Source organism: Delphinus delphis, chromosome 1 (genome assembly GCF_949987515.2).
Source record: "Delphinus delphis chromosome 1, mDelDel1.2, whole genome shotgun sequence".
NCBI lineage: Eukaryota > Metazoa > Chordata > Mammalia > Artiodactyla > Delphinidae > Delphinus > Delphinus delphis.
The window spans coordinates 152,363,293-152,387,161 of record NC_082683.1 but is presented as its reverse complement, the minus strand read 5'-3'; the positions used below and the strand labels follow the sequence as shown (position 1 = coordinate 152,387,161).

At 44.6% G+C, this 23,869-nt stretch overlaps 1 protein-coding gene across 1 annotated transcript in view; it reads left to right on the top strand.

Annotated features, from left to right (window-relative positions):
- Positions 1–23,869, top strand: part of ATP2B4 (ATPase plasma membrane Ca2+ transporting 4) — a 99,880-nt gene that overhangs the window by 58,051 nt on the left and 17,960 nt on the right. Inside the window, exons 7-17 of the mRNA XM_059996375.1 lie at positions 925–960; positions 2,541–2,702; positions 5,490–5,704; positions 6,021–6,263; positions 7,003–7,244; positions 8,234–8,465; positions 9,408–9,587; positions 10,538–10,625; positions 11,284–11,390; positions 22,756–22,947; positions 23,403–23,616. Coding sequence (XP_059852358.1) covers positions 925–960; positions 2,541–2,702; positions 5,490–5,704; positions 6,021–6,263; positions 7,003–7,244; positions 8,234–8,465; positions 9,408–9,587; positions 10,538–10,625; positions 11,284–11,390; positions 22,756–22,947; positions 23,403–23,616 — 1,911 coding nt within the window. The remainder of the gene's footprint in view (positions 1–924; positions 961–2,540; positions 2,703–5,489; positions 5,705–6,020; positions 6,264–7,002; positions 7,245–8,233; positions 8,466–9,407; positions 9,588–10,537; positions 10,626–11,283; positions 11,391–22,755; positions 22,948–23,402; positions 23,617–23,869) is intronic.

Here is a 23,869-nt window from a genome sequence, read left to right as displayed (position 1 = left end):
CCTGTGTCTATTGGTGGATTGTAAAGGGATGAGGTAGAAAGCCTGCCCCAAATGAGCTGGCGAGGTGCTCAACTCCCCTCTGTGTAGTCCTCCGACCCTTGCCCCTTTTTTCCTCAGATATGGGGGACTATATGAATCATCAAGGCTAAGGGAAAACTGTCCAGGAGAAGAAACTGGATTCCTGCTGAAACTATGGGCTGTCAGTGGAAGAGAGACACGGCCAGGAGAGTGGGAACAGAGAGGGAGTGTCTACCCCAAAGTTAGCCCTGTCTTTGCCATTCACTTGTTCCTGAAAGAAGGAAAAACAGAAGGCAAAAAAAGATAGCAAACCATATCTACACCTTTCCCTTAAGAATTCCTTCTTCCCTTGGAGGAGAGAAGGATTTCTACCAGTTGGCTGGAGGACCTTCTTGGGCTGTTTAGGGAAGGGGAGTTAATGAGAAGGAGACAAAACACATTCACTCAGGAGCTAGACTATCCGTTTCTGCAGCTGCCTGCAAGTGAATAAGGAGGACGCTTGCTTGGCGCTGGTAAACTGACATGGAGGCACCTTGCAGGGCCTTTGCCACCAGGCAGAAACAGTTCAAACCTTTCGCTTCCTAACCCCCACCCCATTTCTCCAAGTGGTGTGACTCAGGCTGGGAGCACCCTCCCAACAGCAGCTGTGCTCCAGGAGAAAGCAGCTCAGAAGTGGGTGTGCACTCACCTGCATGAGTGGCCTGGTCCATACCCCAAGGATTCATGAGAGCCCTTAATGAAGATGGAGGTAAACAGATGTGAGCTTCCTTTACATTCCCTTTCCTGCAACTCAGCCCCTTTGCTGTTGCCCTTTTGGGCTCTGAGCAGGACCGAAGCATTGGATATCTGATCTCTTAATAGTCACTTTGGGTCTCCACCCCATTTTTTTCTTTCTTGTTCAAACAGGTAAAAAACAAGGAGTCCCTGAAAATCGCAACAAAGGTAACCTTTCCACCCACTCATTTACCATCTCTACCTGCCCACACTCAAACCAGGCCTTCCCAGGCCATCTGCCTCCTCCCTTTTCCTCTCCATAAATTTGTTATCTGCTGCTGTGGCCCAGATGCCTTATCCTGAGGAAGGTGCAGAGATTTGGGGGTGGTCTCAAGCTCTCAAACCCAATCTAAGATGGGACGACAGCATCCTCTGCTGTTGGCTCAAGGAACTTTTTGTCAATCTTGGAGAGCCTGTGAGATTGATCTGCTCTTCCCAGGGTGCTGAACTCTTTGCTTCACTGCCCTAGGCCAGATTTAAACAACAACGGTCATCGGTTTCTGGGTTGGAAGACTTCAGGGTCCTTATGGTGGAAGGAGTTGGGATGGGCAGTCCCTGCACCCTCCTCTGTTGGCTTCCTCGTCGGTGTCCTCTTCTGATCTGGATTCCTTCTCAGCTAGTCTTCTCGGGGGTGGAGAGAGCCCTTTCTCCGTGACCTCGCTCCCCACCTCTTTCTTTGTTCTCTCCACAGTCTGTTTTCTTCTTCCTAATCTGATGTGTGTTGCTTTTTTGGTGGCTGTGTTTACATCCTGTCTCTGTCTTGTTTGTGAGTCTGACAGCAGAGACAGTATCTCAGGAAGGGCATCTAACCAAAGGAGTCGAGCTCTGCAGGGGTGAAATTGGAGGGGTGCCGGGAACCAGCAAGAACTGCTCTCTTGAGACAGCTTCTAGAGATTTTTTCCTTTTGTAACGCACATCATAGTAGTTTTTAGAAATAAAGGCATCATGTCGGAGAACCAGGGCTCCACAGAAATAATTCTTTAATTTTAGATTTCTTTAACTCTTCTTTTTAAAGCAAAGTGGATTTATATGTCTGTCTTTATCCTGGCTTTCTCTCATTCCAGGGAGTCCCTCACACCAGCTTCTTCCCTTTTCCCCTAGGTCCCACTCCGTACCTCCCTACCTTCATCAGACAGGGGAGAAAAGAGATTTCCTTCCCCTATCGTTCAACTAATACGAGAGGGAACTGGAAAATACCCTGTGTCTGGGGTCCGTGTTTCTTCCTTGACAGTCGATATAGATATAGATATAGATATAGATATAGATATAGATATAGTGAGAGAGAGATGAAGCTTTCAAAGAGCTGACTAGGACCCTTATGCTCTAGGAATATCTACCAGCCTTCCCCTTCAGCCCCTTTCTGCAGTAAAGATTCACTATATTAAGCACTGAATTCCGGGAAGGATGGTTGTTGGTAATAGCACTTAGTGGCATGACTAATCCTCTTGCTGGAATAAACCTGGCTTGGGACTCTGAGGTAGTGCCAGGAAGCTGCCACTGAAGTGGAAATCCATACCCTAAAAGCACCATATTTCACCTCCAGTTGTTAAGATATCATTCCAAAAGCCCTAATAGAGGGTCAGAGTCAAGTTCCCTGTCTGGCATGGGGTGAGGGTGGTCAGATCTGATGTCAGGGGTCCAAGGTATATTCCAGGAATAAGACAGAAGGATTTGTTAGTTTCCACTTGCCTGCTACTCAGTGCTACTACCTTGCCTGCTTACCTGTCCTATTTGTGTGTACACCCTAGCAAAGACTCAGGATGGAGTAGCCTTGGAAATCCAGCCACTCAACAGCCAGGAGGGGATCGACAATGAGGAAAAGGAGAAGAAGGCAGCCAAGCTGCCCAAAAAGGAGAAGTCGGTGCTGCAGGGCAAGCTGACGCGCTTGGCTGTACAGATTGGGAAAGCTGGTGAGTAGGGTGGAGCCTTCTTGGTTTGTTTATCAGTGCTATTCTGGATCCTCGCTACTTTGCTTGCCTTCTTTCTACACCAGCCAGGTCTGGCAGAAAGAAGCTGAAAATTCCAAGTGGCTAGTGCAGTCCAGGTAGCTGTGTCTCTCTCTGCGACTGTTTAGCTTTTGCAGAGAGAGATGTTTTCCTGTGTGTTAGGGTTAAAGGCGCAAACAAATGGGAGATTTACATTAGCAAGAAGGAAGACTTCAATAGCTACTCACCTGCTTGTGTGTTGGCTTGTAAATTCCTTAACGGTAGAGAAGGCTGTTGTTTGCTGAGGGCAATTCCCTAGCATAGGAATGGCCAGGCATAGAGCAATCAGTTCAGAATAAGGACTGGAGGGAAAAGGAAGACAGTGATTAAAGAGGCGCTTTGCAGAGCAGAGGTCAGTAAAGGCACTCCTGTGCATCGTGTGAGGAAGCAGCTTCTCCATCGCTCGCCTCTGCACTCTCCTCTCTCCTGCCTTCTTTCAGTGGTGGGGTGGGGCGGGGGATTTAGAGGAAGCAACAAAGGAAGACCGCTCCTTCAGCGCACATATCCCTTAAACTAGTCTTTTTCCACTGTTTATTTGCTGACCTCACCTCTCTGTTTACTACAGTACGTTTCTGTGCGGGGCCTGAGATTCTGCGTTTCTAACCATCCCCCAGGCGATGGCAGTGCTTGCTGCTCTGCTAAGCACACATTGAATAGCGAGAATCTATGCTGTCCACTACTGCAGCCACTAGCCATGTGTGGCTGTTTCCGTTTAAATTAATGAAAATTAATGAAATTAATGAGAATTAGATATAGTTAAACATTCAGCTCCTCAGTCACATTAACCTATTTCAGTTGGTCAATAACCACATGTGGCTACTGGCTGCCATATTGGACAGTGCAAATAGAGAACGTTTTAAGCACCACAGAGAGTTTTATAGAGTGTCAGTCTGGCCTATTCATCCAGTTCTAGTACCTAGCTAATTTTGACCACCATGAAGTCTCTTGCATATAAACAATACACACATGAGGGACTTCCCTGGTGGCGCACTGGTTAAGAATCCGCCTGCCAATGCAGGGGACACGGGTTCAAGCCCTGGTCCGGGAAGATCCCACATGCCGCAGAGCAACTAAGCCCGTGCGCCACAACTACTGAGCCTGCGCTCTAGAGCCCTTGTGCCACAACTACTGAAGTCCGCGCACCTAGAGCCCTGTGCTCCGCAGCAAGGGAAGCCACCGCAATGAGAAGCCCGCACACCGCAACAAAGAGTAGCCCCTGCTCGCCGCAACTAGAGAAAGCCTGCGCGCAGCAACTAAGACCCAATGCGGCCAAAAATTAATTAATTAATTAATTTTTAAAAAGAAAAACACAGTACACAGATGAGATAAATTGCAAGTGTGGAATCAAATTGCTGAGCCTGGCACACGGGTTTGAAGCATTAAACAGATCCTACTGTTGTGCTCCTAATCCCTAGCTTATTCTTTAGGGAGGACAAGCCACCTGAGGGCTAGCCACTGGTCTCCTCTGTTTATTCATTTCACACATCATCTAGACCAAGGACCAGGGGGAAGCAAGTGAGGTGCCTGGCACCACCCTGAGAGTGAACGCCTTCTTAAATTTTGCAGCCTAGGTGCCTTGCTTGCCTCACCTCTTAGGGCTGACCCTGATGAAGCAAAGTACAAAAGAATATGCTTTCAATGATACAATCACCTGTAGCCTTGTTCTGATCCCTCTGAATCACTGGACCCTCAGGCAAAGCAAAGACACAAATCAAACTATGATTTGAAGTGGAACTTTTCCCAGATATTGTGCCACAGGTAGATACAGATGCCCAAATACTGATCCCCTCAGCCCTCAGAGCAGCCAGGCAGCACCCAAGGCAGTTGGAACCCCTAGACCAGTTGTTTTCTGATCTTGAGCAGATTCTTCCATTGTAGGATATGTGGGATGACCAACTATCCCAGTTTGCTTGACACTTTCTCAGTTTTAGCACAGAAAGTCCCACAGCCCAGGAAACTGCTCAGTCGCAGGCAAACCAGGATGGTCGGTCCGCCTCCAGTGTGCTATACCAAGACCTCTCTGTGCCTTAGAGAGACACAGAAAAGGGGATGATAATAGTAACATCTCACAGGATCGTCTTGAGGATTAAATGAGTTAATACCTGTGACGTGCTTGCCTGACTCATAGTAAGCACTATATTAATAGTTGTTATTATTGTCATCTTCTGTCTGTGCCATGTCAGGAGAAAGGTTGGGAAGCACCGCTCTAAGGGTTAGTTATGTAGGTGATGTGCTAACACCATAGGGGCAACACTGTGAACAAGTTGTGAATTGCCTGACATTCTCAGGCTACTAGGGAAGAAGTTAAAATTGATAAACTACTAGGAAATAGGCACCTGTAGTCACTACATTATGATTTGTAGGAAGAGAGTAGGTCTGAGATAGAAGCATAGAATGCTATTTTAGAAAACTAGACCAATCCTCTTATTTATGAATGAGGAAATAGGCCCAGAGAGGGTCAAGACCAGTCAGAAGCCACAAGTCAAGTTAGTGCAGTGCTGAGAATAGCACCCCTGTCTTTAGGATGCAAAGCCACCTCTTTCCCCTACACTGTAATGTACAAGCGCCAGAGAATGGATAGGGGCTTTGGGTATGACTTAGAGAGTCATTTTAAAAATGGATAGCAAAGGCTACAATTTATGCCACCCATCTCTGGCTAGGGCCCGAGGAATACCCTGAAGCCTGGGTTCATTTGACTTGTTTCCTGGACAGGTCTGATCATGTCTGCAATCACAGTTCTCATCCTGATTCTGTACTTTGTGATCGACAACTTTGTGATCCAGCGCAAACCATGGCTGGCTGAGTGTACTCCCATCTACGTCCAGTACTTTGTCAAGTTCTTCATCATTGGCATCACTGTGCTGGTGGTGGCTGTGCCAGAGGGGCTGCCACTGGCAGTCACCATTTCACTGGCTTACTCTGTGAAGGTGAGACTGGAATGAAACTGTGTCTTCTTTCAGAGCAGAGACCAGAGGGGAGGGTACCGTGTAGCCTCTGGGATGGGCCACTCTGTCTTCATAAACTCTGGGTGATGCCTTCAGGAGCAGAAGCCACTGGCACTTTGGAAGGACCATCTGGATCAGTTGCATCAACATTTAAGTAATCCAGTAGAATCTTAAGAGTATTTACAAAAATGGTATCCTGCATTTTTGTGTGGGACCAGAGAATGAAATGTGGAGAGATGCTGGCTAGGAAATGGCCTTTGACCTGTATTTGGGAAGTCTTTTCTCTTCTCCTTTGTAGAAAATGATGAAAGACAATAACCTGGTACGGCACTTGGATGCTTGTGAAACAATGGGCAATGCCACGGCCATCTGCTCCGATAAGACAGGCACATTGACCATGAACCGCATGACTGTGGTGCAGGCTTATATCGGAGAAACCCGTTACCATCAAATCCCAAGCCCTGATGTCCTTGTGCCCAAGGTCCTGGACCTTCTTGTCAATGGTATTTCTATCAACAGTGCCTACACCTCCAAGGTTCTGGTAAGCGTTTCCTTTGCCAGGACACTTAAAATGGGTAGGTGGAGGGAACCATTCATTTTCTCTTGTTTATTCTGCCTGAATTGCCATCCCACATCCCATTTCCCACTCCCCAGTGAACATGTTTGGGGTGAAACTAGGAAATAATCCATGGGAGTAGATTGGGGGATGGGAGGGCAAGGGGGAGGCAGGTAGGAATCTATGGCTATGAAATGACCTCCAATCACCAGGTAAAGGTAGTATGTCTAAAAAGATCTTGGGACTTCTCTGGCAGTCCACTGGTCAAGACTTCACCTTCCAATGAAGGGGGTGTGTGTTCGATCCCTGGTCGGGGAGCTAAGATCCCTCCCACATGCCTCGGGGCCCAAAAACCGAAACAAAAAACAGAAGCAATATTGTAACAAATTCAATAAAGACTTTAAAAATGGTCCACGTCAAAAAATCTTAAAAAAATAAAAATAAATAAATAAAAAGAGACCTCATGCTGGTCAGGAGTAAATTACTCAGTTTCTAGAAACTAAGAGAGAGTGTTAGAATAAGACCCACACAGGGTGAGACACCAGCACCACTCCCAGGGCAACTAAAAAATCCCCAAGCCCTGGGTGGCTCAGGGACCACAGTCGGCACCTCCACGGGCCCTGGGTACATGTGTGAAAGCCTCGAGCGGAGTCCTTCCCTTCCTAGGTTCTCTCCCCAGCTTCGGCACCTCATCCAACACTCCCACGTGTGTTTTTCCTCTCAGCCTCCGGAGAAGGAGGGCGGCCTGCCGCGGCAGGTGGGCAACAAGACCGAGTGCGCCCTGCTGGGCTTCGTCACGGACCTGAAGCAGGATTACCACGCCGTGCGCAGTGAGGTGCCCGAGGAGAAGCTCTACAAGGTGTACACCTTCAACTCGGTGCGCAAGTCCATGAGCACCGTCATCGAGAAGCCCCGCAGTGGCTACCGCATGTACAGCAAGGGTGCTTCTGAGATCATCTTGCGCAAGTGAGCGCCCCTCCCCCGCTTCTTCCTCCCTGCAGGATCCTCCCCTCAGGGAGGTCAGAGTGCCAGGCCTCACGCTGAATCCACCTGGATGATGAGTGAACCCTCCTTCCAGGCGGTGACCTCATGACTAACATCTGAGCTTGGTTCAGGCCAAGCCTTGCTGTTAAGTACTTTGGATACTGTACTTACTCTTCACAGCTCAGCGAGGTAGATGCTGTCATTATCCCTGTTTTACGGATGAGAATTCAGAGGTGCTGGGAAGTTCAGTAACTTGCTGGAAGTGATACAGCTCTTAGTGGCACAGCCACGGTTCAGACCTAGGCAATCCAAACTTCCATTTCCTATTCTGAAAAGAGATAATAATACCCACCCATCTCACAGGGTTACTCTGATTAAGTGATTCAATGTATGTAAAATGCCTTGCACATAGCAAGTATTGATACTAGAAATGTTAGTTCTGCGTTCCCTTTTCCTTTTTATTCTCAATTCTGATCACATGAAGTTGCATAATCAAAGTGGCTAGATGATCCATAGGTCATTAAAAGGTGACCTACGTGGATCACCTACGTGGATATAGGGCCAGTAGCTAAAAACCAGTGCCCCAGCTTGGCTTGAGCCACCCCCTTTCGAGTGACATGTTCTTGTTGAGAACACCCTCTGCACTGAGCACTCTAGATACTGAGGATTGAGAAAGTATCTCTACCTTTGTGAAGCTCAAAGGAGCAGGCAATCCACAAATGACCCTTGATATCGTATCCACATAAGAGTAGGAGCAGACAACATGGGAGAATCAAATGCTCTGCCCACCTAGACGTTACCCACCTACTGGCCACCCCACCTTGGAAAAAGGGGCTCAGCTTTGGGTTATGAGTGGAGATTTATGGCCACACGACAGTGTCTTTAGGAGTAATGCCGAGTGGCCAGAATGTCTGTAAATGACCATGCAAGCACATGGGGGGATGCTGCTTTCTGACTGTGTGCCCCACCAGGTGTAATCGAATCCTGGACAAGAAAGGAGAAGCAGTGCCGTTCAAGAATAAGGACCGAGATGAGATGGTCCGCACCGTCATCGAGCCCATGGCCAGTGAGGGACTCCGGACTATCTGCATAGCTTACCGGGATTTCAGTGACGGAGAGCCCCCATGGGACAATGAGAGCGAAATCCTCACTGAACTGACCTGTATTGCAGTGGTGGGCATTGAGGATCCTGTGCGCCCAGAGGTGAGGCTTTGACTTGAAAAAAGGGCTAGGAAACATGAATGGAAGTCTTACAGTGGCCCCGGCCCATGCGCCGGCCCAGTGTGACCTAATGTGAGGCCACCCAGGAGTTGCAGGAACTGGGGTACTATCTCCATTTCTAGTTGTAACTTAGGAAACTTAGGCAAGTTTCCTAACTGTTTCTCATTTGCTGGGATAGATGTGTCTGTGCTTCCTGCTTCACAGAACTGCTGTAGAGTACTGAACTCATAGAAAGTGGCATTCCTACGGTTCATGCTGTCTGAGGGGTAAGAAGCATAGGTTTTACTGGGATTATTGTTTGGTACTCAAGAATCGTCAGGAGATGGAATTAACTGGAACACCAGCTTTGTGTCTAGCCACCTTCTTTCAAACAACACATTCTTGTCGAGCACCCCTAGAATAGCTAAGCACCACTCTCAATTGTAGGGCATTGAAAAAGTCTCTGCTTCTAAGAAGTTCAGACCAATGGACTATCAACCATCAAGACCCAGAGGCATGACAGTGTGTCGTGCATTTGGGAAACTTAAAAGAATTGGTATTGTTGGAGTATGTGCCAGGGGGGTGGAAGGTGGTTAAAACTTCTGCTAGAAAGGAAGGCAGTGGCAAAATCTCAAAAGGCCAGGCGTGCCCTGCTAAGAAATCTAGATTGTGAGTGGGAGAGTAAGCTTTCACACCCGGCTCCTGAAGCAAATTTCCCCTTCAACTCATGACACAATAAGGCAAATTCAAATGTGAGTATCATGGATAGGACAGAAGCAAGGTGGCACCAAGCGATATAAAAATGACCAGACTTAGCCCACGCCCCATGGTTCTGCTTCCAGGGTGCCTCTCTGCTGTCCACCATGAGGGGACAACTGAACAGGAACAGCCTACCAGGCCTCGCCACCCCCACCTCCTCCATTCCTCTTGCCTCACTCTCCGCAGGTGCCGGAAGCTATTGCCAAATGCAAACGAGCTGGTATTACTGTCAGAATGGTGACAGGTGACAACATCAACACAGCCCGGGCCATCGCCACCAAATGTGGCATTGTGACACCTGGGGATGACTTTCTGTGCTTGGAGGGCAAAGAATTCAACCGACTCATCCGAAACGAGAAGGGAGAGGTGGGTCTTGGGTGGGAGGAATCAGGGCCTCCTTTATTAGGCGAGGGCTGGTTCACGTGTAAGGCATCTGGGACAGGTGGGAGGAAGTGGGTGGTTTTTAAACTAAAATCTATTCATAGTGAGATGTCCCTTTTACCAAAGCTGTTCAGACAGTAAAACTGGATTTTTTTCTTCTCACTATCTTCATTCACAAGCCATCTTTTGAGACAGTGTCACTAACCTTTCATGTCTTTGCATTTTTTTTAATTGTGGGATGATTCTGTACTGATTTCCTTTTACCTCACCCCTCCTATGTCACTGCCTTGTGACTGACAGTGGCACAGGTTGGTAGGAGGACATGGTCTGGGTGTGGAGCAGGCCAGAGCTACATTAGGTCAATGTAGATATTGAACCTAAGACCTCAGAAGCACTACTTTAGCCACCTGAGCCAACAGCTAACCCTGGCCCACCTCTGTCAAGGGTCTAAGAAATGCGGAATTGGGGCTTCCCTGGTGGCGCACTGGTTGACAGTCCGCCTGCCGACGCAGGGGACACAGGTTCGTGCCCCGGTCCGGGAAGATCCCACATGCTGCGGAGTGGCTGGGCCCGTGAGCCATGGCCGCTGAGCCTGCGCGTCCGGTGCCTGTGCTCCGCAACGGGAGAGGCCACAGCGGTGAGAGGCCTGCGTACCGCAAAAAAAAAAAAAAAAAAAAAAAAAGAAATACGGAATTGGCTCCCAGGTAGGGAATTGGCAGGAAAAAGAAGACAAGCGGGGCCTGAATGGTCACCATCCGTGAATCTGCCCTGGAGCCTGAGTTGGCTGCTTCACCTCCACTGGAGGCCAGGATAACACTCCCCCGGGGGCCATGGAATACCAGTTCTCCCAGAAGCTCAGCGTGGGTAAAGAAGTAAGATTTTCCCAGATGGCTGTTCTGAGCTTGACTGACCCAGGTGTGGTCTGGTGTTGGCAGGTAGAGCAAGAAAAGCTGGACAAGATCTGGCCTAAGCTCCGGGTGCTGGCGCGATCCTCCCCCACTGACAAGCACACACTGGTGAAAGGTGAGGCTGGTTCCTGAGGAGGTACCTAGGATAGAGGAAGGCAGGCGGGGATGAGCACAGATCAGAGCCATCAACCAAAGCAACTCTCCTGTCCTGAGTAGGGAGGTCCTAGGAGAGCTTCCCCGCTCATGGGAAGAACATACAGTTTAGCAAACATCTGAGGCCCTGGTGAGTATAAGATATATAATATAATAAAGTTGTTTTTAAACACTATCCTATCTTGTTTGTTGATAGTACTGTGAATTAGACAGTACAGGTTAAGCTAGTCCCATTTTGCAAATAAGGAAGTTTGAGGCTGAGACAACAAGTAACCTATCCAAATTGCCCAACTGGTAAGTGGAAGTGTTACCATTCAATCCCTGGGTCTCTGCCTTCAAATCATCCAGTGCTTTTTCTACCACATAATAGCTGCCTTGGGGCACCGGACAGGATATTCGACAAGGTCAGACTTTCTTAGCTTAGAGTGCTACCCGTGAAACAATGTACTGCCATCAGATGACGCTACAGAACCTCTAGCATTGGGAAAAAAAGAAGGAAAGAGCGTAGAAAGGGAGGTGGTGGCAGGGACCGGAGAGGAAGACCATAAAACTGCCTTTCATGGGGAAATGGCCTCAGATGGCACATGTGGAACTCACTGTAGTGTGTCTGTTTTTCCCAGGCATCATCGACAGCACTGTTGGGGAACAGCGGCAGGTGGTGGCTGTCACTGGGGATGGCACAAATGATGGGCCGGCTCTGAAGAAAGCAGATGTTGGTTTTGCCATGGTAAGCAGCTCAGCGTAGTGTGTCTCTCTGCTGCAAGCTGCCTCCTCCAGTGGGAAGCCAGGACAGGCTTCTGGTAACCTGCTGCTTCCCGTACCTTCACATCCCCCTTTGTACTCTTTCTCTAACTCCATCTCGCCTCCCTACCTGGCCAATAATAATATGTATAATGAGGGACCCATCAAGTATGAAGGCAGGGAAATCATGAGGTATCATTACCCAGCAAAGCAAGACCAACTGAAACTTGCCCATGGACATGATGGTATTGTCTGCCTAGGCACACTATGGAAAATTCACATTCTATATGGAAAATGTGCACTCTATAGTTAGCACTGTTCGTCACTCTGCTTTTCACTTGTGAGGCCCGGAGCATCAGAGTCACTTGGAAAGTTCATTTAAAATCATATATTCCAAGGTTCCACAGTCGGCTATCTTGATTCGGTAGCATCTGAGCTGGGTCCCAGAAGTGCTTGGATTTTCTGAACAGGTACACTTATTGATTCTAATGCTCAGGGACATTTAGAAGTCCCCAGATTGCAAAGTACATTCTCACACTCAAGTAACTTATGATTGTAAGCTTCCCATACACATTGAACTGTTGGTGATTTTTAAGAAGTGGAAGAAGATTCAAGAAGAAATCTGTCTTTAGGGTGCTCTCTTTAGCCAAAAGATAAATTTAAAAAGTTTTTACTCTAGGAAATTTCAAGAATATACAAAAATAGAATAGTTTATTGAATCCTCATGTATCTGTCACCCAGCATCAAATATCAACACTTGACCAATCTTGGCCCACACATACACATTTCCCCATCTACACCTGAATTACTCTGAAGCATATCCAAGATATTATGTCATTTCATCCAGTATGTGTCTCTGGAAAATATATATGTATCAATAAAATATCTAAAAGAATCATAGTACCATTGTCTCACAACAAAATTGATTCTTTACTATCATTAGATATCTAGTCAGTGTTCACATTTCCCCAAATGCTTCATAAATGTTGTTTTAATAGATTATTTTTCTAAATCAGAATGCAAACAAGATCCATACATTGCAATTGGTTGATATATCTCTTGAATCTATTAATCTATAACAGTATGTCCTGAAGTGTGCTCTTCCTTCCAACTCTACCTGGAAACCTATAGAAATGCAGATTCTCAAGCCTCACTCCAGATCTACTGAATCAGAAAGCTTGGAGTTGGGGCCCAGCAGTCCATGTTTTAACAGTCCCTCTGGGTGACTCTGACACATCGTAAAGTTCAGCAGCCACTGACCTATGTGTGTCAGGGGTCTATGTGTCAGGGGTCCCCAAGACCACCCTTTTGTGCATTCACTGGAAGGACTCAGGGGACTCAGCATACAGCTGTACTCATGGTTCAGATTTAGTCCATTGGTATAGTAAGAATCTAGTAAGGCAGAAAGTCACAGGTAGAGTCTGGAATCCACACGCAGGGTCCCTTATGATCTCTTCCTCCCATGAGGGGTCACAAAGAGCACCTTCTTCCCCCAGCAATGAAAATGCAGCAATACATGTGAAACCCACCAGAGACTTGGTGTCGTAGGTTTTTATTGGGGTTGGTCGTATAGGCACCTTCTGCCTAGCATGTGCTAAGATTCCAGACTTCCAGAAGGAAGTAGGTTTTCAGTGGAAACCATATGTTTGGGCACAGTCTAGGCACAGTGAATCACTAATTAATTTTCAGTTAATTATTGACTGAGAGCCAAGTTTCCAGGTGCTAGCCGAGGGCCAACCTTGCAAACAGAACATTCTCAAGAAAGCAGTCTCAGGCCTGCTATGTAACTCTTTTCTGCACAATCCCTTTCCATCTTTTTTTCTAGCTACTTAGTTTTGAAGGAATAAGGTTGTTTTTCTACATAGAATATCCCATGGCAGGGATTTTGTTGATTGTATCCCTATAGTGTCCTTTAACCTGTTCTTTCAGCCCTTGTATTTCCTATAAACTAGTACTTAGTTCTATGAGCAATCAGATTCTACATCCCATCTTTCATTAGGGGTTGCAAAATGACAATGTTCTGATTTTCTTTATTTATTAACTTGAATACTTCTGTAAAAAGAAATTTGCCCTCGTCGATTATTTGGTTACTGTGAGGTTCACTTCCTACATGAAAGACAGGTTAAATGCTTGATTTTGTCTCCCTTTATTAACCAGTTTTCAAAATAATGAGTTGACTTTTTAGGATCCTCCAAAGGTGACCAATGAGTTGTTCACTTTTTTTTTTTTTTCTCTGCCAAAATTATAGACTTACAAAAAAAAATACTATTGTTGTTTTTTTTTTTTTAACATCTTTATTGGAGTATAATTGCTTTACAATGGTATGTTAGTTTCAGCTTCACAACAAAATGAATCAGTTATATATATACATATGTTCCCATATCTCTTCCCGCTTGCGTCTCCCTCCCTCCCACCCTCCCTATCCCACCCCTCCAGGCGGTCACAAAGCACCGAGCTGATCTCCCTGTGCTATGCGGCTGCTTCCCACTAGCTATCTACCTTACGTTTGGTAGTGTATATATGTCCATGCCTCTTTATCGCTTTGTCACCGTTTACCCTTCCCCCTCCCCATAGCCTCAAGTCCATTCTCTAGTAAGTCTGTGTCTTTATTCCTGTTTCACCCCTAGGTTTTTCATGACATTTTTTTTTCTTAGATTCCATATATATGTGTTAGCATACGGTATTTGTCTCTCTCTTTCTGACTTACTTCACTCTGTATGACAGACTCTAGGTCTATCCACCTCATTACAAATAGCTCAATTTCATCTCTTTTTATGGCTGAGTAATATTCCATTGTATATATGTGCCACATCTTCTTTATCCATTCATCCGATGATGGACACTTAGGTTGTTTCCATCTCTGGGCTATTGTAAATAGAGCTGCAATGAACATTTTGGTACATGACTCTTTTTGAATTATGTTTTCTCAGGGTATATGCCCAGTAGTGGGATTGCTGGGTCATATGGTAGTTCTATTTGTAGCTTTTTAAGGAACCTCCATACTGTTCTCCACAGTGGCTGTATCAATTTACATTCCCACCAACAGTGTAAGAGGGTTCCCTTTTCTCCACACCCTCTCCAGCATTTATTGTTTCTAGATTTTTTGATGATGGCCATTCTGACTGGTGTGAGATGATATCTCATTGTAGTTTTGATTTGCATTTCTCTCATGATTAGTGGTGTTGAGCATTCTTTCATGTGTTTGTTGGCACTCTGTATATCTTCTTTGGAGAAATGTCTATGTAGGTCTTCTGCCCATTTTTGGATTGGGTTGTTTGTTTTTTTGTTATTAAGCTGCATGAGCTGCTTATAAATTTTGGAGATCAATCCTTTGTCAGTTGCTTCATTTGCAAATATTTTCTCCCATTCTGAGGGTTGTCTTTTGGTCTTCTTTATGGTTTCCTTTGCTGCGCAAAAGCTTTTAAGTTTCATTAGGTCCCATTTGTTTACTCTTGTTTTTATTTCTATTTCTCTAGGAGGTGGGTCAAAAAGGACCTTGCTGTGATTTATGTCATAGAGTGTTCTGCCTATGTTTTCCTCTAAGAGTTTGATAGTTTCTGGCCTTACATTTAGGTCTTTAATCCATTTTGAGCTTATTTTTGTGTATGGTGTTAGGGAGTGATCTAATTTCATACTTTTATATGTAGCTGTCCAGTTTTCCCAGCACCACTTATTGAATAGGCTGTCCTTTCTCCACTGTACATTTCTGCCTCCTTTGTCAAAGATAAGGTGACCATATGTGCGTGGGTTTATCTCTGGGCTTTCTATCCTGTTCCATTGATCTATCTTTCTGTTTTTGTGCCAGTACCATACCGTCTTGATAACTGTAGCTTTGTAGTATAGTCTGAAGTCTGGGAGCCTGATTCCTCCAGTTCCTTCTTTCGTTCTAAAGATTGCTTTGGCTATTCGGGGTCTTTTGTGTTTCCATACAAATTGCAAAATTTTTTGTTCTAGTTCTGTGAAAAATGCCAGTGGTAGTTTGATAGGGATTGCATTGAATCTATAGATTGCTTTCGGTAGTAGAGTCATTTTCACAATGTTGATTCTTCCACTCCAAGAACATGGTATATCTCTCCATCTATTTGTATCATCTTTAATTTCTTTCATCAGTGTCTTATAATTTTCTGCATACAGATCTTTTGTCTCCTTAGGTAGGTTTATTCCTAGATATTTTATTCTTTTTGTTGCAATGGTAAATGGGAGTGTTTTCTTGATTTCACTTTCAGATTTTTCATCATTAGTATATAGGAATGCCAGAGATTTCTGTGCATTAATTTTGTATCCTGCCACTTTACCAAATTCATTGATTAGCTCTAGTAGTTTTCTGGTAGCATCTTTAGGGTTCTCTATGTATAGGATCATGTCATCTGCAAACAGTGACAGCTTTACTTCTTCTTTTCCGATTTGGATTCCTTTTATTTCCTTTACTTCTCTGATTGCTGTGGCTAAAACTTCCAAAACTATGTTGAATAAGAGTGGTGAGAGTGGGCAACCTTGTCTTGTTCCTGATCTTAGTGGAAATGCTTTCAGTTTTTCACCATTGAGGATGATGTTTGCTGTGGGCTTGTCATATATGGCCTTTATTATGTTGAGGAAAGTTCCCTCTATGCCTACTTTCTGCAGGGTTTTTATCATAAATGGGTGTTGAATTTTGTCAAAAGCTTTCTCTGCATCTATTGAGATGATCATATGGTTTTTCTCCTTCAGTTTGTTAATATGGTTTATCACATTGATAGATTTGCGTATATTGAAGAATCCTTGCATTCCTGGAATAAACCCCACTTGATCATGGTGTATGATCCTTTTAATGTGCTGTTGGATTCTGTTTGCTAGTATTTTGTTGAGGATTTTTGCATCTATGTTCATCAGTGATATTGGCCTGTAGTTTTCTTTCTTTGTGACATCCTTGTCTGGTTTTGGTATCAAGGTGATGGTGGCCTCGTAGAAGGAGTTTGGGAGTGTTCCTCCCTCTGCTATATTTTGGAAGAGTTTGAGAAGGATAGGTGTTAGCTCTTCTCTAAATGTTTGATAGAATTCGCCTGTGAAGCCATCTGGTCCTGGGCTTTTCTTTGTTGGAAGATTTTTAATCACAGTTTCAATTTCAGTGCTTGTGATTGGTCTGTTCATATTTTCTATTTCTTCCTGATTCAGTCTTGGCAGGTTGTGCATTTCTAAGAATTTGTCCAGTTCTTCCAGATTGTCCATTTTATTGGCATAGAGTTGCTTGTAGTAATCTCTCATGATCTCTTTTATTTCTGCAGTGTCAGTTGTTACCTCTCCTTTTTCATTTCTAATTCTATTGATTTGAGTCTTCTCCCTTTTTTTCTTGATGAGTCTGGCTAGTGGTTTATCTATTTTGTTTATCTTCTCAAAGAACCAGCTTTTAGTTTTATTGATCTTTGCTATTGTTTCCTTCATTTCTTTTTCATTTATTTCTGATCTGATTTTTATGATTTCTTTCCTTCTGCTAGCTTTGGGGTTTTTTTGTTCTTCTTTCTCTAATTGCTTGAGGTGCAAGGTTAGGTTGTTTATTCGAGATGTTTCCTGCTTCTTAAGGTGGGCTTGTATTGCTATAAACTTCCCCCTTAGAACTGCTTTTGCTGCATCCCACAGGTTTTGGGTCGTTGTGTCTCCATTGTCATTTGTCTCTAGGTATTTTTTGATTTCCTCTTTGATTTCCTCAGTGATCACTTCATTATTAAGTAGTGTATTGTTTAGCCTCCGTGTGTTTGTATTTTTTACAGATCTTTTCCTGTAATTGATATCTAGTCTCATGGCGTTGTGGTCAGAAAAGATACTTGATACAATTTCAATTTTCTTAAATTTACCAAGGCTTGATTTGTGACCCAAGATATGATCTATCCTGGAGAATGTTCCATGAGCACTTGAGAAAAATGTGTATTCTGTTGTTTTGGGATGGAATGTCCTATAAATATCAATTAACTCCATCTCGTTTAATGTATCATTTAAAGCTTGTGTTTCCTTATTTTCATTTTGGATGATCTGTCCATTGGTGAAAGTGGGGTGTTAAAGTCCCCTACTATGAATGTGTTACTGTCGATTTCCCCTTTTATGGTTGTCAGTATTTGCCTTATGTATTGAGGTGTACCTATGTTGGGTGCATAAATATTTACAATTGTTATATCTTCCTCTTGGATCGATCCCTTGATCATTATGTAGTGTCCTTCTTTGTCTCTTCTAATAGTCCTTGTTTTAAAGTCTATTTTGTCTGATATGAGAATTGCTACTCCAGCTTTCTTTTGGTTTCCATTTGCATGAAATACCTTTTTGCATCCCCTTACTTTCAGTCTGTATGTCTCTAGGTCTGAAGTGGGTCTCTTGTAGACAGCAAATATATGGGTCTTGTTTTTGTATCCATTCAGCCAATCTGTGTCTTTTGGTGGGAGCATTTAGTCCATTTACATTTAAGGTAATTATCGATATGTGTGTTCCTATTCCCATTTTCTTAATTGTTTTGGGTTCGTTATTGTAGGTCCTTTCCTTCTTTTGTGTTTCTTGCCTAGAGAAGTTCCTTTAGCAGTTGTTGTAGAGCTGGCTTGGTGGTGCTGAACTCTCTCAGCTTTTGCTTGTCTGTAAAGGTTTTAATTTCTCCATCAAATCTGAATGAGATCCTTGCTGGGTAGAGTAATCTTGGTTGCAGGTTTTTCTCCTCCAACACTTTCAATATGTCCTGCCACTCCCTTCTGGCTTGCAGAGTTTCTGCTGAAAGATCAGCTGTTAACCTTATGGGGATTCCCTTGTGTGTTATTTGTTGTTTTTCCCTTGCTGCTTTTAATATGTTTTCTTTGTATTTAATTTTTGACAGTTTGATTAATATGTGTCTTGGCGTATTTCTCCTTGGATTTATCCTGTATGGGACTCTCTGTGCTTCCTGGACTTGATTAACTATTTCCTTTCCCATATTAGGGAAGTTTTCAACTATAATCTCTTCAAATATTTTCTCAGTCCCTTTCTTTTTCTCTTCTTCTTCTGGAACCCCTATAATTCGAATGTTGGTGCATTTAATGTTGTCCCAGAGGTCTCTGAGACTGTCCTCAGTTCTTTTCATTCTTTTTTCTTTATTCTGCTCTGCAGTAGTTATTTCCACTATTTTATCTTCCAGGTCACTTATCCGTTCTTCTGCCTCAGTTATTCTGCTATTGATCCCATCTAGAGTACTTTTAATTTAATTTATTGTGTTGTTCATCGTTGCTTGTTTCATCTTTAGTTCTTCTAGGTCCTTGTTAACTGATTCTTGCAATTTGTCCATTCTATTGTCCATTCTATCTCCAAGATTTCGGATCAACCTTACTATCATTATTCTGAATTCTTTTTCAGGTAGACTGCCTATTTCCTCTTCATTTGTTAGGTCTGGTGGGTTTTTATCTTGCTCCTTCATCTGCTGTGTGTTTTTCTGTCTTTTCATTTTGCTTATCTTACTGTGTTTGGGGTCTCCTTTTTTTTTTTTGCAGGCTGAAGGTTCGTAGTTCCTGTTGTCTTTTGTGTCTGTCCCCAGTGGCTAAGGTTGGTTCAGTGGGTTGTGTAGGCTTCCTGGTGGAGGGTACTAGTGCCTGTGTTCTGGTGTATGAGGCTGGATCTTGTCTTTCTGGTGGGCAGGTCCACGTCTGGTGGTGTGTTTTGGGGTGTCTGTAGACTTATTATGATTTTGGGCAGCCTCTCTGCTAATGGGTGGGGTTGTGTTCCTGTCTTGCTAGTTGTTTGGCATAGGATGTCCAGCACTGTAGCTTGCTGGTCGTTGAGTGAAGCTGGGTGCTGGCCTTGAGATGGAGATCTCTCGGAGATTTTTGCTGTTTGATATTATGTGCAGCTGGGAGGCCTCTTGTGGACCAGTGTCCTGAAGTTGGCTCTCCCACCTCAGAGGCACAGCACTGAGTCCTGGCTGCAGCACCAAGAGCCTTTCATCCACAGGGCTCCTTAATTTGGGATGATTCGTTGTCTATTCAGGTATTCCACAGATGCAGGGTATATCAAGTTGATTGTAGAGCTTTAATCCGCTGCTTCTGAGGCTGCTGGGAGAGATTTCCCTTTCTCTTCTTTGTTCTCACAGTTCCCAGGGGCTCAGCTTTGGATTTGGCCCCGCCTGTGCGTGTAGGTCGCCGGAGGGCGTCTGTTCTTTGCTCAGACAGGACGGGGTTAAAGGAGCCGCTGATTCGGAGGCTCTGGCTCACCCAGGCCGGGGGGTAGGGAGGGTCACGGAGTGCGGGGCGTGCCTGCAGCGGCAGAGGCCGGCGTGACGCTGCAGGCTGAGGCGCGCCGTGCGCTCTCCCGGGGGAGCCGTCCCTGGATCCCGGGACCCTGGCAGTGGCGGGCTGCACAGGCTCCCCGGAAGGGCGTGTGGCTAGTGACCTGTGTTCGCACACAGGCCTCCTGGCAGCGGCAGCAGCGGCCTTAGCGTCCCATGTCCGTCTCTGGGCTCCGCACTCTTAGCCGCGGCTCTTGCCTCTTCGGCAGGTCCAGACCCCTCCCCGGACTCTCTCCCGGCCAGCCGCGGCGCACCAACGCCCTGCAGGCTGTGTTCACGCCGCCAACCCCAGTCCTCTCCAGGCGCTCCGACAAAAGCCGGAGCCTTAGCTCCCAGTCCCGCCCGCCCCGGCGGGCGAGCAGACAAGCCTCTCGGCTGGTGAGTGCCGGTCGGCCCGATCCTCTGCGCTGGAATCTGTCCGCTTTGCCCTCCGCACCCCTGTTGCTGTGCTCTCCTCCGCGGCTCCCAAGCTCCCCCACTCCGCCTCCCGAAGTCTCCACCCGCGAAGGGGCTTCCTAGTGTGTGGACACTTTTCCTCCTTCACAGCTCTCTTCCGCTGGTGCAGGACCCGTCCCTATCCTTTTGTCTCTGTTTAGTTTTTTCTTTTGCCCTAACCAGGTACGTGGGGGGTTCCTTGCCTTTTGGGAGGTCTGAGGTCTTCTGCCAGCGTTCAGTAGGTGCTCCGTAGGAGCTGTTCCACGCGTAGATGTATTTCTGGTGTATCTGTGGAGAGGAAGGTGATCTCCGCGTCTTACTCTTCCGCCATCTTCCCGGAAGTCCTATTGTTGTTTTCGAGTTGTTCACTTTTTAAACTTACTAAACTACTAAAAGTTAATTGTCTGTTTTTTTTAAATATCATTATGAGCTCATGGTTTTAAGTATATGTGATATGTTTTGATCCATTGCCCTTATTATTATTCTGATGTTTATACTGACCCATCATTAACCTCTTCAACACTGCTAAGTCCTTTGGGTACAACCTCAGTTGTCTTTAATAGCTTTCTTGGTCTCTTGCATGATAAGATGTTCCAGATTCATCATGCATATTTCTTGTCCTAGATCTAGAATCATCCACTTCTCAAAGGAGTTCTGCTTCATTTCAGTGAGAAATGATATTTAGAGAACACAATCTGAATGTCAGGATGTTCCTTACTTCTTAGTAAATTATTGTTTCTAGAACTTTTCAGTGGACAAAGCTAGGAAATATGTCTTTTATGTCTCTTTTTGTTTTTGTGTTTCTTTGTTTTAAAGATAAATACTTCATGAATCCATATTGGCATTTCCAATTCAAATTTAGATTTCTAGAACTCTAACTTCCTATTTTACTCCCCTGATTTTATATTTATCGCTTAAGCTGAAAAGTTTGATTCCTAATGGCTTAACATAATTATTATTTGCTTTATCCTAAAATATATGTAATAGTCTCAAAATAGCAATAATAATACAATTACTCTACTAAAAACAGTTAAAGATTTTTCTTGTAGTTCTTTTTATCCTGTAGGTATATCCTAACATCAAGTTACTGTGTTTTTCAAAAAGTCATTTGGAACTTTTCCCTTGGTATGGTTGTGCTACCAACTGGTTATACCAGTTCATTTATATCATGGGGTTTTTTTTCTTCCATTTTTGAGATTGCTTATTTTAAACTTAATTTTGTTTTATACTTGTATAAAGTAGTTACATAATTCTAAAGTAAAATATACCAACAAGGTCTATTCATAGAAGTCTAGCTTCTATCCCTATCACCTCCATGCTGTTGCCTCCATCTTAATCCCACAGATAACTTACTTCTTTGATTTTTGGTTTATCTTTCTGTTTGCTCCTTTAAAATACAATCAAATGTGTAGTATATTTATATCCCACTCTCTTAGATAAGTGATACTTATCTATATCTATCTATATACACACTATATACTCTTTTTTCCACCTTCTTTTAATTTAACAACCTAACTTAGAGATTATTCTGCAGTAGTACATGTATAAAGATACTCTTTCTTTCTTTCTTTCCGTCCTTTCTCTTTACAGTGCATGGTACAGCATTGTGTGCATGTGTTAGAGAACTTTTTGATGGGGAAATTTAATTGTATAGTCTATCTAACAGATATTCATTTGTTGCAATCTGGATAGGAAAATAATACTGCCAGGTAAATGGTACAAATAATCTACTAGTGCAGGTCAGATTCACAAACAAGCCCCTCTGTAGGTTACAGGGGTTGTAAGACATGGAATAGAAGAATAGGCTGGGGATGTAAGGGACAGCTTTGCCAAGCAAGCAGGGCTTAATTAATTGAATAGAACCTTAAGGACAGATAGGATTTAAATAGATGGGGAAAGAGGATGTTCCAGGCTTGGAGAAAAGGGTGTAAGTAGAAGACTGGACTCTAGAAGTAAATGAGAGATTCAGGGAATTGTGAATAAAGCAGTAGGTTTTGAGCAGAAAGATATAGCAGGTTGGAAAATGAACCAGAGTTCACTTGTTGAGGGCTTTGACTACCAGACTAGAAAGTTTACTGTTTCTAAAACACTGCTTTCAACCACTGATCTTTCTATTTAGAAACCTTTGGTGGTTCCCCAGTGACAGGATTTTGAATAAGGACAGGACATCTGAACTGTACTGCCAGACTACTCCTCCTGGGAAAAAATGTAGAGTAACTTCAAGGTGCGGGAGAGATAAGGATTTAAATTAAATATTGGCAGTGGCAAAAGAAATTTTAAAATTTAGAGGTAGAACAGATAGGACTTTTTCTCTATCTTCTAATTATTTTCTAAGGTGGGGAAGTAGGAGGGACGGGAGAAAGGAATATCAGAGATAACTGTAATTTCCAGTCTGAGTTCAGGAGTAAGGTGGAGGCATCATGGCCCAGTCCCCTTTCCCACAGAGTGACAGTGACACATTTTCCCTTCATTTTCTTTTTGGGAGAGAAGACCGCTCAAAATATGGTGGTTTAGTCTGTAGGATTTGTGTGGCTAGTGTGCCCTCTAGTGTTTATGCTGAGTTCTGAAGCTTCTTGGAGGTCAAGATATGAGTTCAGAATGTGCATGAATTTTGTCCAGTTCCTCACTGTTTTCCTTCCCCTTCTTACCTCAGGGTATTGCAGGCACGGATGTGGCAAAGGAGGCCTCTGACATCATCCTAACAGATGACAACTTCACCAGCATCGTGAAGGCAGTGATGTGGGGACGAAACGTCTACGATAGCATCTCCAAGTTCCTACAGTTCCAGCTCACTGTCAACGTGGTGGCTGTGATCGTGGCCTTCACTGGAGCCTGTATCACCCAGGTGAAGGGAATGTGGGGTGAGCTGAGATGGGAGGGATGAGGCTGGGTCTAAGGAACAGGGGGTGCGGGGTACAGTATGTCGACTGAGGAGTAAGAACCAGAGTTTCCGAAGGGGTGTTGGGGCAGGAATAGCTCTACTAGGTCTCCATCTGCTCATGTGGGATGATGATAATTTATCTACCATTAATGTAGTACTTACACGTTAGCCAGTGTGATGAGCACTTATATGTAGTTTCTCTGTTCTTCAAAAACAACCTTGCAAAGTAGGTATTATCCCCATTTTACAGGTGAAGAACCCAAGGCTCAAAGAGGTTAAATAAGTTTCTCAATGTCACTCAGCTAATAAATGGTGGATAGCAGGAGGCAGGCCATTTCAAGGGCAAAGATGAGGCTGATGAGTGAGGTGGGGGGTGGTCTCCAAGGAAAGCTAAAAGGAGTGGTTCTTCTTCCCACCAGGATTCCCCACTGAAAGCCGTGCAGATGTTGTGGGTTAATCTCATCATGGACACTTTTGCCTCATTGGCCCTGGCCACAGAGCCTCCTACAGACTCTCTGTTGAAGCGTCGCCCCTATGGCCGAAATAAGCCTCTGATCTCACGCACTATGATGAAGAACATCTTGGGTCACGCCGTCTATCAACTCACCGTCATCTTTTTCCTTGTCTTTGCCGGTGAGCCAAGGCGGGGGTGGGTGGCGGCATTTGGAGTGCTAGAGGGAGATGGGGGCAGAGAGCAGCCCAGGGAAAGAAAGTAGCAGGGAGCAAGCTGAGCACAAGACGGGAATGATAGCAGCTTCGCTTACTGAGTGCATCCTCTGTTCCCGCTACGTGGTGCATTGTGCCATTTTATTACTCCTCTTAAGAATCTCCGTAAAAAGAAATGAAAGTGAGTTATTTGTAGTGAGGAGGATGGGCCTAGAGTCTG